Raw genomic sequence first — 18,056 nt, forward strand, 5'->3', positions numbered from 1 at the left:
AATTTTTCTACATCTACCGACGTTTGTGCTAAACCTGTGTCACTAAGCACCATAACCAACTAGTCGGCGCCTTGCTTTCGAAGAAGACAGTCGTGGTTTTATATAATCGGTTGATATTCGGTTAGGGTTATATTAGAGCGGTCGGGTGATCACTGTGCCGTCATTATCAAGCTTTTTTAATATCTGAACCGTTTAAAGTTGATTATGGATCGAAATACATCTAAATCATCTACGTCATCAACGTTATCTCCAACACCACGTGGACCATTTACGGCAGCTGCCTCACCTACGCCATCTTTTTTACCCGCCTCATCTGCGTACCATGAGCCATCTGCGCCCCATGGGCCATTTGCGTCCCATGGGCAATCTGCGTTACTTGAGTCATCTGCGTCATATGTGGCATCTGCGGCATCATCTATGTCATCTGCGTCGCCTGCGTTAACTGTGTTGAGTGCATCATCTGCACCATTTGAGCCAGGGTTTGGGTTTGGGTTAGTTACATCACCTGCGTTATTACCGTTATTGTTGACACCTTCGTCATGTGCAGCATCTGCATCACCAAGGTCACCTGCCTCACCTCCGGCATCTGCGGCACCTGCGCCAACTGCATCACCTGCGTTATTACCGTTATTGTTGACACCTTCGTCATGTGTAGCATCTGCATCACCAAGGTCACCTGCCTCACCTCCGACATCTGCGGCACCTGCGCCAACTGCATCACCTGTGTTATTACCGTTATTTTCGACACCTTTGTCATGTGCGGCACCTGCATCATCAACGTCACCTGCCTCACCTTCGGCATCTGCGGCACCTGCGCCATCTGCATCACCTGCGCCATCTGCATCACCTGTGTTATTACCGTTATTTTCGATACCTTCGTCCTGTGTGGCACCTGCATCACAAACGTCACCTGCGGCATCTGCGGCTCCTGCGCCATCTGCATCACCTGCGCCATCTGCATCACCTACTTTACTTGTAGCACCTGCGTCACCTGCGTTATCTGAGGCATTTAAGTTTCCTAAGTTACCTACGACATGTACATCACCTTTGTCAAATTCATCAGTTGGGATGTCTTACCCCCGGACACCAATATTTTACATCTCATCGGAATCTATCGGTAAGTTATTTTTTTTTCATCTTTCTCTAAAACTATTTATTACTGTTTAAAAAAAATTACCTCCAGTTTCTTAAATTTATGCCAAACATTACTTAACAATAATACCATATTCCTATATTCCTTCCATATAGTTGTATCAGCACTAAAAAGAGGATATTAAATATGAAAAAAAAAAATTTTTAATATTTTTCATCCTTGTCGCAGATCAAGACGTTGAGGAGGAGAGCCTTGAAGAGTTTGAACCGTATCAGCTACAAGAAGAGCTGAAAACCTTGGTCTTATATATCCAGTTTCTTAACGAGGAACCGGTGTTCGTACCAACACTCTATAATCTCATGGAACTCTGCAAGAACCTTGTCTATTCCCTGGGTGAGTTCAGCTTTCAGTCCTGTGCAGAACTTTCCAGATTTTTTCAATAGCAACTATTTTAAGTGTCCCACAAATAAAAACTATTTTAACGCATTACGAATGTATACATAGATATATTTAAAACTTAATGTGGGAGATTGTGTATATCTCAGGGAGTTGTTAAGTAGATTAATAAAACAATTAAATAACATAACGAATGCTTAATGTTTTATTCTGTTAATACTTGTTACACTGGTAAATGATTTTATTCTACGAAGCTGTATGTTATATTGAATGATGTTTTTTAAAGTTACTTGAGGTTTTTTTTAATATGCTACATTATCAGACGGGTTATGTTATGTAAATGTGCTTAAATTAAAGACAAGTTGAATTTCTGAGGTTTTACTGGGATATTGTATGCTCATTACCATGATCTCGGTCAGATCACGTCCGGGACCCAACAGATTTTCTATAAAGTACCGGAAAGAAGCGGCCCGCTTCCTGATTAAGTTTTTTGTCACATTTATACATCAAGTACTACATTTTTATTTATTTTGTGATAATTTAGAACAGTGTAGAGAAATCAGTCTAATATTTCAGAGATAGATTAGAGTGATCAGCTGTAACAAAGCCTTAACGGAATTATTTCTAATTATTGTTTTTTCAACAACGATATTTTCTCTATTTATAAAATTTTGTTCTAACGTTTTTAACATGAAAATTGTATTTCAAAGTTGATGAAATTTACGAACTTGATTATAAGGTTTAATTTAATAAACTGTTACATAGATAATAAAGAAACTAAATAATATTGATATTAAACGAAGACAAATAAATGTAAAAATCAATAATAAATAAATATTAATAAAAGAATATGTAAATTTGAAAGAAAACGTAAGAAAAGAAATGCAATAAATTGTCAAGGGAAAAAAAAGGGAATGAAAGGTATTAAGAAGGATGAGAAAAAATCAATCATTATCATTATCATCATACCAGACGAAGAAAGTCTTCCGCTGGACATGGCCCGGTTGGAAGCGGCCAGTAACTTGCATTTTTCAACGACCTTTAATTAAAATTTAGGTCGCACTTATTCGTATGTAAAAGCACTTACGTAACGTCAATTCAATTTCATTTTGTTTATCGAACTATAATATTATTTCTAGGTTACACTGCGCCAGATGTGCCAGACCTCCTAGAAACGGTGTCGGCCGCGGAGGAGTTCCTTCTCCGCACTGTGACCACCGAGGACTCCGTCCGGCGCGGGGAGGTCATAGCCACCGTTTTGAAGACGATCTATGCTATGACTTCGGATCCGAGTATGTAAAAATCTTTATTTGTTTTTATCTTACTTGCCCGTGCAATTAGGTACTGTTATTTTTTTAGTCACCATACACTTCTACCCTAAAACGGCAGATGCTTTGTACCACTTCATGTTACGTTGCGTTTGAATCCTTCCTGCTCCTTTTTGCGTCGTTTCGCCAATGCTAGGTGTCATGACCACATTCATATATACGTATATATATAGCTGCAGCTCATGGTACATACCGCCTAATATTTTTGGGTGAGCCACCATTAATACGGCCTTTCTGTTAGAACTTTCAATATTGAGTTACCAGTAGTGTAAACTGAACAAACTGCACGAACAAATGTACGCAGTTTATATGACACTGTAACGTGAACCACGTTTTCTGTAAGAACACTAAGGATTCTAACACCAGTTACAGTTGAGAATCAATCGGGTAACACACGTTTCATCATTTTTTGTCGATTAATTAAAATGTCTGTGGTAAACATGTGAGACTAAAAGAAAGTTCCAAATTAATTTGTTCCGATACAGAACACAAGGTCAACGTCGTCGCTTCGGCCGCGCTCGTGGTGTGCAATGCCATGAGCAACGAGCAGATTTTGGAGGCCGTTAGGAATATGCTGCAGGAGGAGGATGAGGCCAATGCCGACCGTAAACACCACGACGCCCTAAACTACTTCATGCGCTGGACATATGAATGGCGGCCTACGGCTGCCCTGGGGGATTGGCTTCTCGCCTTCATCAAAATTCTGGAGGTTGGTTCACTCACGCCTGCTTGAAACATCATCTATGTAGAGTATATTAAACGAATAATAAATATAACACTCTTAACAGAATTAATTTGTGATTTTTGTTCGAACAATGTGAAAACTTAATTAGGTTGTACAAGCGAGATGAGATGTTGTTAAAATGAAAGAGAGTCATCGACTAATTAACTTTGCGATTCAATTTATAGCAGACTATGAAAGAGACTTTGATTATATTTTATTGAACAAAACCTGCGCCCTTGTCTTCGTTTCAAGTTTGAAGTGGAAATGTGCTTTCCAAGAAGTGATCCACGGAGTAAACATAAGAAACTGACTATCAGTTTCTTTTGTTACTGGTGCTGTCTGCTGGAGGCATCTACTTTATAGGTTCATGGGGCAGTTGGAAGAGCGTTGCAGGAGCTTTAGACGACGCACCTCGCCGTTAAATGAAGGAATCATATCAGTCTATGATATTTCAGTCGGCCGAGATGTCAGTAAAGATTAGGTAATGCCGAGCTCTGGGGTAAGATCGTCGCTCCTGCTCTGCGAATTGCCTAACACTATCGGTTCAACTTACGTTTTATTTTACAGTAATTCTAAGGAATGATTAAATTTCAGAGCCAAAAGTGTGTTTAGGCAAAACATTTAGTGAAATTATTCATGTCAAATGAAGGTTGTATATCAAAATAGAATGCCTGAATTGCGTTTAGGTTAACTGACATGTTTGAAGGGAATATATTCCATTGGTCAACTGCAGTTTTTTTAACGTCATAAGAATACCACATGAATTATTTTTTTATTTAAAATAACTGTACATATTGATACTTTTAGGAGAAAAAACAATTTAAGATTCTAATCAAAGTGGGCCTGAAACACCTGTCGAGCATGTTCAAGTCCTTGTTGGATCTGAATCCAGTACAATCCATTAATGACGTTATTTTATACGTGATGGCGTCGCTTCGGAATCGCAGGAAGGCTTTCATGGAGGTAAACTATCGTTACGTTTAGTATCCATAGCATTACCACACACCTTGCATTGAATACGTTCCGAAAATGCGCACCAAAGTTATTTGTAACTAGCTCCCGATGAATAACTTCTTATTGAAAATACACAATGATAATATACGTTTGCAAAACTTGTTTGTACGCATTGCGCACTGCAAGATTTGTGATTACATTACAATAATGTGATTAAACTATCATTGTGACACTATACGGTATAAGACATTTTTGTTTCATTATATCCTAACACCTCCTCACTACTCATGTTTTACTGATATTAGCTGGTTTTTCCTTGCATTATTATGGACAGATGTTGTTTTTACAACTTATTTAGACGCCGAGGTTTACTTCTTTAATTTAAATTTAAATTATATCTTAAATTATAAGCATAATAGTCGTGGATGCTGATAAATATCAAGGTAAGGAGTGTTTTTTGACATTCCTCAGGATTTATGCAATAAACATTAGTACCCCTAACAGAGACATTTAAACACTTCCGACCAGCTCATACTTGACTTCTGCCATAGATTGCTCTCTACGTGTGCGAAGTACTGGACGAACTGGCTGCGGATAGAAGACCGTGGTGTCAGAAGCTGTTGCAGAACGTTGTCGACTTGACAAAGTACATGGTCGAGTGCGGCCAGAAAGCAATCGTTGAGACAGATTTCATTCCGTTTACGGAGTACTACGCAGACATTGTAAGTTGGCTTACAAGGTTGCTTTTTTTTTACATAATAAGGCTAAATGACAAGGTGATCTTTGCCTCAAAAAAGCGGGGGGAGACACGCGGTTTCATTAGTATATCAGTAGATAAACGCCCACTTCAAGGCCTAGGCCTCCCCCCAAAGATCAAAATCAAAATGTTCTTTATTCAAATATGCTGTTACAGGCAATTTCTTATCGTCAATCAACTTAAAATATCGGTATTATAAGATAGAGTTATATGCTTTTTTTTCTATAACATGTTTTAAATATTTTATATATCACCAGTGGCAGATCTGAAATTGTTTATATAATTTTATTGTACATGCGTATACCTTGTGCCATAAATTATGTTTTTTTTTTCCGCTTTTTCTGCTACTCCTTGGATAGGCAGTTCAATGGCAACAGAGCACGAAGCATTCGTGGCCATTCATGAGCGTATCCCGAGGTAGGGGGGAGCCTGAATGTAGACTGATGATGAAGTGTGTGATTGATGGAAACAGATTGCGTGTTTGGAGCAACGCGTGGCTATGCCAAGCAACTACTACCTCCACATGCCGCCATGGTCAGACGGCATCGTCCCGATCTTCCAATCGCCGAAGAAGGTGACAGGCCTAAAAAATTTGGGGACAACATGCTATATGAATAGCGTATTGCAGGCGCTGTTAGCGAACAATCTGTAAGTGCATTTAATAACACATAAGTCCGTGCCGGATCGCATCAAATGTCATTTTGTGCGCGTGTATATAAGTTTTTAGCGGAATAAATGAATAAACAAATGCTCTCAAAACGTGGGTACAACAATAAATCTAAATAATTACATGAATAATTAAGTAGTACACTTGTATAAAATCTAAAAAAAAATTGTTAGTGACACGAAAAAAAGGCAATTCAATTTCATTTCCGAATCTGCTAATGAGATTGAGCGATTTTTTAGATTCGCTTCGAACTTTTAAATTATATCTAATAAATATCACCCCAACTTTCAGATTACGTTATATTATTTTTTGTTTTTCGTTGTGAGTTGTTGTAGACGTCGAACTTTTCTCAGTTTCAGCAGCCACGTGGTGAAAAACAGGTGCGATCGCCCGTACTGGTTGCCACTAGGCGAACTTTTCGTCAAGATGTTGCATGATCCTGTATCGAGCGTTATCGATCCCATAAAAGTGTACAAGGCGACTAAGCCGCCGTCTTTTCGACACAATGAAGAACAAGACTGCTTCGAATACCTCCTGTAAGTTTCGCTAATATTTATTAATTATTTCACATTGTTTAATCATTTTAAACACCGCGAGGCTATCGGGAGTTTAAGTAAAAAAATCATATATATATATATATATATATATATACATATATATATATATATATATATATATATATATATATATATATATATATATATATATATATATATATATAAACGGATTTATTTAATTCGACCCGTACGGAATTCATTTGGATCAAAATTGGAAATTGAAATTTAAGCACCTTCCCTTTGTCAGATTGATCTGAAATTTGGTACACACTTTTAATTTAGATGACAATACAATATAATAAAATCAATAACATTATAAATCTAAGATGGCCGCCGATACAAAATGGCGGATTACGTATTTTTCCTTAACCCCCTCAATATGGGTATCAAAAAACCGTTTAACATAAAAGTTTTTAATATATATATATATATATATATATATATATATATATATATGTATATATATATATATATGTATATATATATGTATATATATATATATATATATAAGCGCAGGAAGGCCTTCATCGAAATCCATGTCAGGTGGGTGTGGGTGAGTAATCATGTGTATGATTCAGACATTGCGACCCTCCCTTCAAAAACTTCCCCGATTGAAAATGGCCGCCACGCTGCCATAAACACGTAACTGCAAAGTCACCCTTGACGTTGACTTTGACAGCACAACGAGGTGACTGCGCCGTCATGTATGTTATACTTTGTTTACCTGCTACCTTTGATTATGACAGTAGCATAGTCAATATATGACAACAGTAACATAAGCAGACAGTACTAAGACAACAGTTTTAAAAGTTTCACTCCACATATGTTGTTAATTTGCTTCGTTTCAAACTGTTTTTTAAATATGATTAAATGTTTACGGCAGACTCGGTCATTAAAAACCTCTTCATATTTTCTTTTTTATACTTTCCATATTGAAAGTTAGTGTCGCGATGCAGTTTCTGCATGTTCGTTTTGTTCTGTCAGTCTATTGTTACGTATAATTGTATTGTTACGTAGTTTTGTAAAATTATAATTAAATCACCACAATCATTTGCACTTATTTAATCCGTTTATACAGTCCACGCGCTTTATGACATCAAAATCAATTTATCAAAAGATTCAGACAAAACATATGTCGTAATCATTTTTATCGCTTTAGTAGATCGAATCGATCAAGTACACGAGTTATTAAAAAAAATATATACTTTTCATGAACAACGTAAATAATATAGCTCGGGTCATAGAGTTAGATAGGAAAAGAAGTGGGAAAAAATATCGTCGCCACTCGACAACTAACCGAACTCTTTGAAGCCAGGCCGGATAGATAATACAAGATCAAATGGACGTAAGTCCCCGATTTTACGAAATAGAAGCGTTGCTGAAATTTCTTACGCTATTTCTCTACCCAGTGGTAACGCTCTCCGATATGGTAGTAGTGATTAGGTTAAGCCGAGGTTAGGCCCCTTGTGTTACTCCATAGAACGTTCTAGATGCTCAACGGCCTCACAATCCGGTAAACAATAGTATGTAGCGGCACGGACGGAGGATCCTCTAGGGAATCCTCGAGTTTTTCTACTTTAAAAGAGATCTTGGGCTACCCCAAGTCCGAGGAATCTGCTAAGGCCATTTGGGTAGCAGAGAGAGTCTAAGTAAAAAAAAAAAAGAGATTAAATCCGAATATTATGATTTACTAAGAAATCCTATCGTCACATGGTCCTCATAAACTATATGCATGATATAGATCTGACAACTAGGGATTCACAATCGGCTTAACCATTTCCACTGTCCCATGAGGTTCAGGCTTGCTGAATTGTCAATATCTGTGAACTTGTGTCATTGTCTCTAGGTACCTCCTGAACTTGCTCATCGCTCACGAAAATCTTACGATGGTAAAATCGTTTGCGACAAACGACAATTACTCGGAAAACGCCTGCTCACCGTTGCCCAGGTGAGTCACATCACACTCGCGTATCATCATAACCAGCATGTTAAACCAATGTCTTTTACTTTAGATGTCCACTACTAATTATACACAACAACACGCGACCAATGAGATGTAAATAGTCAATTGTACCTTGTCATATGACACTGACACTTCACACGTGTCCTTGTTATGGTGTGAGCAACGTAACGAGACAAATACTTCTAGCTCAATGCAATGGACGCTGACGAGAAGGGTTTTGATGAAAGGGGATCAGGAGTTCAATAGTTACACTGCAACAGACTACCCAAATACCAACATTTGCTTATTGGAGCAAATAGTCACAACACCGCTTACATTTAAACTTCAGTTCCTTTTCATTTAGTGTATGCCGTAACAATCAAGTGGTGCTTTAATTCCCAAATTAGTCCAGGTGGACGCCTCCGGGAAACTACAGGGACCTACCTAATGTGAATAAAAAATATGAATCCCCAATTTATAAACGGAGGTCCACCAATATTTATCTGCTTGTGACAGAGAACTACTAAAATATTGACTAACCTCATCTATCTGTGTAGGCAAATGAAATTTTATGAATCTCTGAAACCATTACTTAAAAAAAAACTAATGTGTTTCCAAAATTAGTGGTTGGAACTCGGCTGCAACGAAAATTTCAAATATAGTTGGGTGTCCACCGGATCCCGTGGTAGTCTAGATAACTCTGCACTAGTGGTTTTGCATAGTCTTCTTCCTTCTGAATTGGTTAATGTTATGAATTCTGCTGACAGAAATAATAAAATTGACATCACACAGGTGACCACTGGCCACGACGACACGTGTCAACATGTCTCTGTTCTTGTCTAGTTGATGAAACGTCAATGTATTATACCTTAATTTATTTTAACGTATTTGCAGCGAAAACTCATCAGAGCCGATGGATTGCAGTGACAGCAGTATTGGTTCCGAAACGCCGTTGCCGTACAGCGGTAAGTTCTCTAACTTTTGAAATACAGTTTACGCTGTCCATAGCTCTCTGAATATTCCGGGTGGAGGTGAATTACCAACCTGCAAGTGTCCTTTTGGGCGGTGAGTAAAATAAAAACCAAGCATGATCGACGAGAAGTATGTTACAAATATACAGAAATGATTTACAATTTCGACCCAAAGGTACTGATGGCGTACAAAATCAATTCGGCGTTCGAATTTGAATTCGACGGGCAACAATAATTTAACTGCAAAAAGCATTGTGGCCAAAGTGGCCAGTAATACAGAGTTTTTTTCATGTGAACACTACATCACCTCCCTAAGTAAGCATGAAACTCTCTCATATTCTGGTCTGCAGATGCGACAGCCATCGCGCGCCCCGGCCGGATAATCTACAGTAGCGACCCCCTGAACAGGGAACAATGCATCGTCGATGAGAATAACTTCGTGGACCAGATATTCGGAGGCAAAATGCTCATTCGCGTGACCTGCAGCGATTGTCAAGAGGCGTTTGAAACAAGCTACAGTATCCGCGATCTGCAGCTGACCTTCTCCGATGACGACTTAGGCGAGCATCACAGCATCCAATCCCTGATCAACTTACACTGCAGCTCCACGTTGATGACAGACGGCGACATGTTCCGCTGCTTCGAGTGCAACGGCCTGCGCCCCGCTGTACGCGTCGAGTTATTTGAGACCACTCCTCAATACTTGATCGTCGGGCTAAATAATTTCAAGTGAGTCACCAAAATACTCAGGGGCCTTTAAGGAAAGAACTAGTCCTAGCTAGTAGCTAATGCTAATTATACGTTCTAATAGTTAATTATGATTAGACGCTTCAGAGATTCAACTCGGGGAGCTTCACATAGAGACTTAGTCGTTCGTAGTCGTAACTGGTCATCTCATCAATATTAATGCAATTCGAGGACTTTTTAGAAAAAGGTAGTCAAACGTAGCAATAGTTAGACATAGCTAGACACTTCTTCGAAACAAACAAAAAAAACCTTCAATGAGAGACTGGTCTTTGATTGCAGTAGCTAGTTATCTCCTTAATAAAGACGAAATTGGAGGAACTTCCAAAGAGAGAGCTGATCACATGTAGTAGTAGCTAGTCACTTCTACGATACATAAGCAGCTTAAGGATCTTATATGAGAGCTAGTCATGTATAGAAGTAGCAAGTTATATTCTAGAGAAAAAAAATTGTCACTTGTAGCTGTAGCTATTCGTTAATTTTATAAAAAGGCTTTGTTCACGTACGCAAGTAAATCTTCTCTTGCCACAGATATGATCCGATACTTAAGATCCAGAGGAAGCTGGTGCGACAGATCTTCTACAATATGACGGTGACCCTGCCGGTCTGGTATCAGGAGATCGAGAACACGTACACGCTGTACGCGTGTATAATTCACACAGGCGTCGCCATTGAGACTGGCCACTACTACACATTGGCCAAAAATTACGACGCGTGGTGTACCTTTGACGACGACGAGGTGACCGTAGTCAGTGATGACTATCTACAGGCTCTTGGTCGTTTAAGCACTCCAAGGGTGCTCTTCTACCGCCGGACGGACGTGAAGGAGACCCATAGGCTTACATATAATGAGCTTCCGGTAAAATTCTTGCAAATGTTAAACGTGAGCTAATTGAGATCAGGACCAAAAAGGAGGAACCCATACCAATTGTAGCTACCTCAAAATAATAGCTTGGCCCAGCGACTCATGATATAACTAGTGTTATTTGAATAGTCGATATTCAAATATATAATAAATGATATAAAGTAAATAAACTCTATTTGTAACATAACTGTCATGATTCGGCGTCTGTCAAAATTACCGTTGTAGCTGCCACAATTTATCCCAAATATTTTATTTTTCAATTGCTAATTCACACCGACCGACGCGACACTTAATACGAAGTGATAATTGTAGTGCTGAATGTCTACAACTTATGCGCTGCATTACAGTGGCAACTTTTTATGACATTATCCCAGCAGGTGCCGCCGTGTAAAGAGCCATGTAACTGACGAATACAAGTATTCCGTAATAGTGTCTCATAAATAACTAGTATTTTATTTCATTTACGATAGAGAACCATCATCTACGGCAAGTTTTCTATACCTAAAGTAATATACCTCTGGCGGCATTCATTTGTCGAAATTATAGTAGATAAGAACACAACTTTCTTCAGGAGCATCTCTCCCCTTCGCCACTCGGTCCCGAACCTGCAAAACTCAACGTACCTGCTGCCTCGTCGCCGCCTGCTCTAGGGCCAGCACCAGTGGAACCAAACTTTCCAGTTGCGACTTCAACAGTCTCCGCGCCATCTCCTGGTGGAACATCGTCTATGCCGCATCATCGTTAACCGACCTTCAACTATAGCCAGCTTATACAACGAGCCCTTCCAGACGTGTTAAATCTCAAGTTCACTGATTTTGTGTAGATATAATGAAGTCAGGTTTTTTTATTTTTTTCCTCCTCTACATGTTTTACATATGTTCTGCATACAGTGATAGCCTTCGATAGGCTGTCAAGGGTTCACAAGGACAGAGATAAGCACCGCTATTCGAAAACCAACCGGCCTCATCGGAAACGAGGCCGGATAATGTATCACAAGTATATGAGCAGGAAACACCAACCCTCAATCATTTTAAAATAAAGAGATGCTTATTCTCGCTTCTCGCTAACGCTTTTCGTGATATTAGCGAAACAAAGTCGAAGTTCGGGCCTCTCAGTGTCCTTTGTGTCGGAATGCTTGCCGGGTATTATCGTCGATTGACAGCCCGTCCATAGTCGAAATGACCTCATGGATGCCCTTGGGCTTAGTCGCTCTATGAGGCGTCCACCGAAGCGATGCAAGGGCTCCCTCGGCCTCTCAATCCCTGGAAATAACTACACGCCCGCGCCGAGTCTCCCCCGAGAGCCTTCAAACATCGCCATCTCAAGAAAGGTCGTAGACTAGGCTCCCTGCTACCTCAAATCTGCAAATGCCACTTGGGCAGAAGTGAATGTCCCACTCCAAACATTATATATATATTTTGTTTTTTGTTCTTTTTATAACATGTTAATGTTACAATGTTTTACTTTACTTTTCGTGGACAATGGCGTTATAAGACAAGAAAGAGTCTACTGTGAATGGAGCGTAATGCATACGATGCCATCAGGCACACCGACATCAGGATAACATAGTGATGCTGTACGGCAACTAAACAAATATTCATATATCAGTAAGTGTATCATTTATAAATATTTGTTTTCTTGTAGTTTTGTGATTTATAACAAGAGATCTTGCCGTATGTATTTGTAACAAAACAACTATATGTCCACCGCATGGTTCATTTTTAATAAAATAAACTCTTAGTAATTTTTAACACGCTCAAAAAAATATTCTGTTTTGTACCTATACGAGGTATCGTTTGAGGAATGTTTTTTTTTTAAAGAACGCCCCCCTCGACCTGGAATTTCGTGAAATCGTAACCGTTGTCGTAAACTATGTTTCTTTATCACCACTTTATGATTTAATAACCTTTTTACATATATCCATCAAGACAATATCCTTTTTGGAGCCTAGAAAATATTGTCAACATTCATCATAACATTTGTTACTGTTGATTTTTTTGTAGTTTTTCTCATATTTACGCATATAATTATTATCTGAATTAGAAAACTATTTTTTTGATTGATATAAAACAAAAACTGCCAATTTTTAAAAGTAAGTACTTTTTTAATTATGACGGAATTTTCAAAAGTAAGTTCTTATATATATGCAAATTTAGAGATATAAAAGAAATATAGTTATGTTTATTTTACGTTAACTATATTTCTTATAAATAGTTAACCATTATTTGGACATGGATATTTGTTCCATAAAGACTCGACTATTTAAAATGGTTTTGGATCTATCCAGAAACAACTGAAATAAATAATAATACCATACCATTCAACAAACTAAAATTCGTAGTCTACAGTTAAACTATTACTTGAAAATTTCAAGTATTTTTGAATCTCAAAAATTTATTTCAATTGCTACAGTATAATAATAGTTTTTTTTTTCATGCAATCCGTGTCAACGAGTGTCTAATGTTTAATCCTTACTTTTAAAGTAATCACAGAAACAATGTCAAATAATAGATTACTTATTTACAATTATAAATGTTATAAGTATCAAATAAGTTAGAAATTATTTATAATAAATAGATTTTTATCACATTTTTATAAATTAGGGGTACTTAAGGATTGCCCTTGATCTTACCTATTTTAGTATTGTTAATGTTTGCAATCAGTAGAGACATAGGCCCTATGTCATAGGGCAACTCCGGCTGTCACCTGTGACAATGTGACAGCGTAGGCTTAGCCAGTAGTAGTAGGTGCAACGTATTTATTGTGCGGTGTTACCTCATAGGTGTATCACGTTCGTGTATCAAAGCGCGCCCGTGCTTGTTGTATGTTATACTTACGATTTTAATGTTTACAATGAGTCGTTGGCTTTTACTCATACAATGCGCGATCGCTTTAAATGCGCCAGTGAAAGGTGCGGCCATTGCAGACAGTGGCGACGTCGATGAGCAGGGCTTGTACAGTAAGTCGGATCATGTTATAATATTAACTCATAAAAATTTTGACCGCAAAGTGTACGGTCAGAGACACGCGCTGCTAGTGGAGTTTTATAACAGTTACTGCGGGCACTGCAGAGCCTTTGCCCCCAAATTCAAGAGCCTTGCAGAAGAGATTGTCCCGTGGAAAAATGTCGTCGAGCTCGCAGTTCTCGACTGTTCGATAGACGAAAACAATGAGATTTGCCGACAGTTTGAAATAATGGCCTATCCATCCTTTCGATATCTCCACGAAAATTATGTCAAGGGTAACACGAACGTTGGAGACCGATTTCAATCTTCAGACTCTGCTGACAAGTTGAAATCGCAACTCGTCTTAAAACTACAATCGGAGCAAAGCAGGGGCCGGTTGGCCTCCATGCCGCCGCTAGGGATAGCCTCTTACGCCACATACGCCGCTGCCTTGGGTGATGCGCCCGTTGACGCCGTTTACACATTTCTAGTGTTTGAAAATGCCAACTCCACAGTCGGCTCGGAACTCATCTTAGATATTAGTGACTATAAGCATATTAATGTTAAAAGAGTACATGACAATTGTGAACTGGCCAATGTGGCAGGTGTTACACATTTTCCAGGCCTGGTTGCTGTAAGATCTACATTGGAAGCCACACCTCTCACACCAAAGATACCTACAAAGCAGAATTTGTTAAAAGCTGTTAATACATTCTTAAAATCTAAAAATTATGTGTTCCCTAACCGTGAAGTGAGTACAAGAGAAAATGACTTCATTACAAACTCTCAAGAGAAGTCGATGCTGTCCAAATCTGATACTACATACTATAATGATTTAGAAAAAACATTAAAAACAAGTTTTCACACTGAAATTACAAGGCACAAAATACTGAAAAATGAACCACTTCAGGCACTTTTAAACTTTTTAGATGTGCTATTAGTTGCATTCCCATTTAGAGGGAACCTCAGGAGCTATGTGGCAAGCCTAGCAGAAACTTTACGAACAAAAGAGGAATGGAGCGGTGGTGACATATACAATTTGGTGAAGAGATTGGAAATTACACATGCACCAGTGTACTCAACAGATTTAGAATATGTGGGTTGTAAAGGCAGTCTGCCAAAGTACAGGGGCTACACATGTGGCCTCTGGACATTGTTCCACACCCTGACAGTCCATGCGGCATTAAAGCCAGGCACTGAAGGACCTAATGTATTGAAGGCCATGCATGGATATGTGAAACACTTCTTTGGCTGCACTGAATGTGCTGAGCATTTCCAAGCAATGGCAGCAAGGAACAGGCTTTTTGATGTTAAAGAAAATGACAAAGCTGTGTTGTGGTTGTGGATTTCTCACAATGAAGTGAATTTAAGATTGGCTGGTGATTTTACTGAGGATCCGGAACATCCTAAAATTCAGTTTCCTAGTGCATCTAGATGTCCTGAGTGCAGGCTCAGTAGAGGTGCTTGGAATTTGCCGGCTGTTTTTCAGTATCTACGGCGAGTGTATGGACCAGAAACTATACAAGATGGTGGGAGAGTGGAGAGGTCCAGCATGCCAGCGAGTCCACTCTCAGACCTGGATATTGGGATGTTGAGCCTCTTGTACATATTGTCTTTTATTATTCTTATTCTAGTCATTAAGTTTTTCATTAGCAAGCGTTTTCACAGAAAACGTCGATGCAAGCATGGCTGGGTTAGAGCATAACACTGGCTCGCACTGACAATGCCACCACACTTTGCTAACCTCCATAAAATTTGATTGAGACATGTCTGTTTCACAATTACATTTGTTCACTAATGTCATGTTTACTCTGGACCTATTGCTGCAAGTGTTGTTATATTTTACGGGAGCAGATAACCTTTCGGTCCTTTGAATTTGATTCAGAGGGAACCACTGGATGTTGTTACAGTTGTTACTATATGTGAGGCAGCACCTTTTAGGATTGTTAACAATCCTTGTAGACTACCACTTGTTCTCATACTAATGTTCCATCAAATAATATTGAAAAAGTTGTATGTTTTAAATTTTTATTTAATGTTTGATTTTTTTAATTTATAGGCTGTAAATGTTAAAGTGTGTTAATTCTTAGTTTAAGAATGTTTTTATGTTTGACTGGAAAAATGTTTTAAAAATTTTCAACCTCAATCAAAAAAGACAATGCATTGATTTGCATCTCACTAATTTTATTAAAAGGAAAATAAACAAGAAAAATATTATTGGAAATGGTGTTATTACAAGGGCAACTTCTAGAAGCCATATTCAAAATTGTTTTTGTTAATGATTTTCAGGTAACATTTTTAAAACATTCCAAACTGTTTCATTAACTAATGATGGGCCAATTTAAACATTTTTTATGATTTTTGCATGGTTCAGTATGACATTGAGGTGACGTCTGCAGCATCGCGCCGCGTACATGTTGTAGTCCACCGCTGGGCCATGAAACTAGAGTTATATGAGAATACGTTGTTCCTTTGACTACTGTTTAAATTTATGATGATGCTATTCTAAAGCTATTGTGATATTGCTGTAGATATATTGTAAGTGCAGACTTGTTGTGTATACATGTGTAATTGTGTTTAATGCTCTGCGGTGCACGCGACCCGGCCCCTGCGGTGTCGCTGGTGCACGGGGCCGAGCAGACTGTTCCTCGTCCATGGCCGCGCGATGTTTAAACTGGTTTTAGACGCGCCGTCCGCGGGGAGTCTTTACGGCCGACTTTAAATAAGTGTATGTTCAATAGTACAAATTGTTTCGACTACGAACCACCGCGTACCGGCCCGCTCGGCGCCGTCGAGCACACCGTCGCCCATTCCCTGCGTGCGCTAGTCGTATTCCTACTGCAGCATTTTATATCGTTTATATAATTCAATCAATTCGAATAACGCGGGCCAACTTTGATAATGTTATTTACTGTAATATTCCTGTCCTGTTTTAGTTTTACTTAGTGCTTATTTATTATTACAATCGTTAGAGCGCCTCTATTGATGGGAGTTCCCGTTCAACGAGCGTGAGAATTTGGCCGCGGTCCCTGCCGCCACGCGATGCGCGCGGTCGCGGCCTCCGGTGACAGTATAAAGTTAGGAATTTGGAGACAGCTGGACACAGTGTCTGTCCGTCCGCAAACAAAAGTAGCATCGATTACATTTAGGATTTAGTTACTCCCCGTTGTTGAACACACATTAAACATCTATTTGTCGCCGAAAGTGTTGTGTATATTGTTTTACTCTAGATAACGACCTCGTATGACATAACAGCACCCGTCAAGTTGCGCGGCGCGGGCGGGCGCACTCGCGGCTAGCCTGAGGTTAGTTCAACTTCGACTACACATCTGGTTGTGGTGGAGGGTCGCTGGCGGCACCACGGTTTCTTCCCATTTAAATACGATCATGGTGCAGTCGCGTTACGCCTGTTTGTGCTCGGTGACAGGAGGGGCCGGGCCGTCCGCGGATACGCATTCCTTGCAGCTCGATGTGCTCCAGCTCGGTCGCACGCATGTCCATCGCGCGCTTGCTTCCTACAGCTTCCTCCTAACTTCCGTGAATAATCTGCTTTGAGCATGTTATCCTTAATTTCGCAGACTCTAACAGTAGAACAGTGCGAGTGAACATTGGCGTAGCGGGGCGCGCGTGGCGCAAATTTGACTTCTGCATAGCTGGCGGGTGCGCTTCGCTCGAGCGACGCTAATCCGATTAGATTTCATTTCGAATATGAATTCAATTCGTGACGCGACACCCGCCCCGCCGCGCTAATGTTGATAAGCAAACTTTATCACAAATATTAATATTATTAGTTTTGCATAAATAAAATCAATCAGAAATACTTGTGTATGTTTCAGTGAACATTTGGTCGTGATCTAGTCTGATATAGTGATCGACGGGGGCTGGTGTGTGGGCGCGGTAACGTTTTCGCTGCTTGCAGGTACCTCACGGCGTGACAGCTGCTGGCGTGAAGCCGCCGGGCCACGGGCGCGACGACCCCCGCAAGAGACGTGCCGCCCCGCGCGACCCCTGCGACCCGCACCTCACGTTTATTAACCATCGGTTGTGTTGTTTCCTTCCCACAAATAAATCTATTGTCATTGTCAATCGCTGATTCATTCCTCTGTCCCCCGC

The 18,056-nt window shown here is 39.5% G+C and overlaps 3 protein-coding genes across 3 annotated transcripts; 2 read left to right on the top strand and 1 right to left on the bottom strand.

Annotated features, from left to right (window-relative positions):
* Positions 1-496: 496 nt before the first annotated feature.
* On the bottom strand, positions 497-955 carry LOC137919769 (uncharacterized). The gene has a single exon (XM_068762954.1). The coding sequence runs from the start codon at positions 953-955 to the stop codon at positions 497-499; it is 459 nt and encodes a 152-aa protein (XP_068619055.1).
* Positions 956-1,068: 113 nt separating this feature from the next.
* LOC137919777 (ubiquitin carboxyl-terminal hydrolase 38-like) lies at positions 1,069-11,061 on the top strand. Its single transcript, XM_068762967.1, has 12 exons — positions 1,069-1,117; positions 1,322-1,486; positions 2,629-2,781; positions 3,303-3,526; positions 4,349-4,504; positions 5,047-5,217; positions 5,725-5,900; positions 6,273-6,455; positions 8,323-8,424; positions 9,313-9,383; positions 9,740-10,118; positions 10,665-11,061. Exons 1-12 carry the CDS (start codon positions 1,069-1,071, stop codon positions 11,023-11,025), a joined length of 2,190 nt encoding a protein of 729 aa, XP_068619068.1. The 3' UTR covers positions 11,026-11,061.
* Positions 11,062-13,735: 2,674 nt separating this feature from the next.
* LOC137920232 (sulfhydryl oxidase 1-like) lies at positions 13,736-18,029 on the top strand. The gene is made up of 2 exons (XM_068763510.1): positions 13,736-15,545; positions 17,863-18,029. The coding sequence occupies exons 1-2, from the start codon at positions 13,843-13,845 to the stop codon at positions 17,876-17,878; spliced, it is 1,719 nt and encodes a 572-aa protein (XP_068619611.1). The 5' UTR covers positions 13,736-13,842; the 3' UTR covers positions 17,879-18,029.
* Positions 18,030-18,056: the final 27 nt, after the last annotated feature.

The sequence above is a fragment of the Battus philenor genome, unplaced genomic scaffold (assembly GCF_028537555.1).
Source record: "Battus philenor isolate CCGP_79_NKW_IND1 unplaced genomic scaffold, ilBatPhil1.0.hap1 SCAF_1, whole genome shotgun sequence".
In the NCBI taxonomy this organism is placed as follows: Eukaryota; Metazoa; Arthropoda; class Insecta; order Lepidoptera; family Papilionidae; genus Battus; species Battus philenor.

Coding starts and splice junctions, on each gene's coding strand:
- LOC137919769 (XM_068762954.1), bottom strand. CDS start 955: ATGGCGCAGGTGATGCAGATGGCGCAGGAGCCGCAGATGCCGCAGGTG.
- LOC137919777 (XM_068762967.1), top strand. CDS start 1,069: ATGTCTTACCCCCGGACACCAATATTTTACATCTCATCGGAATCTATC. Junction 6,456..8,322: donor GACTGCTTCGAATACCTCCT/GTAAGTTTCGCT, acceptor CATTGTCTCTAG/GTACCTCCTGAACTTGCTCA. Junction 10,119..10,664: donor GTCGGGCTAAATAATTTCAA/GTGAGTCACCAA, acceptor CTCTTGCCACAG/ATATGATCCGATACTTAAGA.
- LOC137920232 (XM_068763510.1), top strand. CDS start 13,843: ATGTTTACAATGAGTCGTTGGCTTTTACTCATACAATGCGCGATCGCT.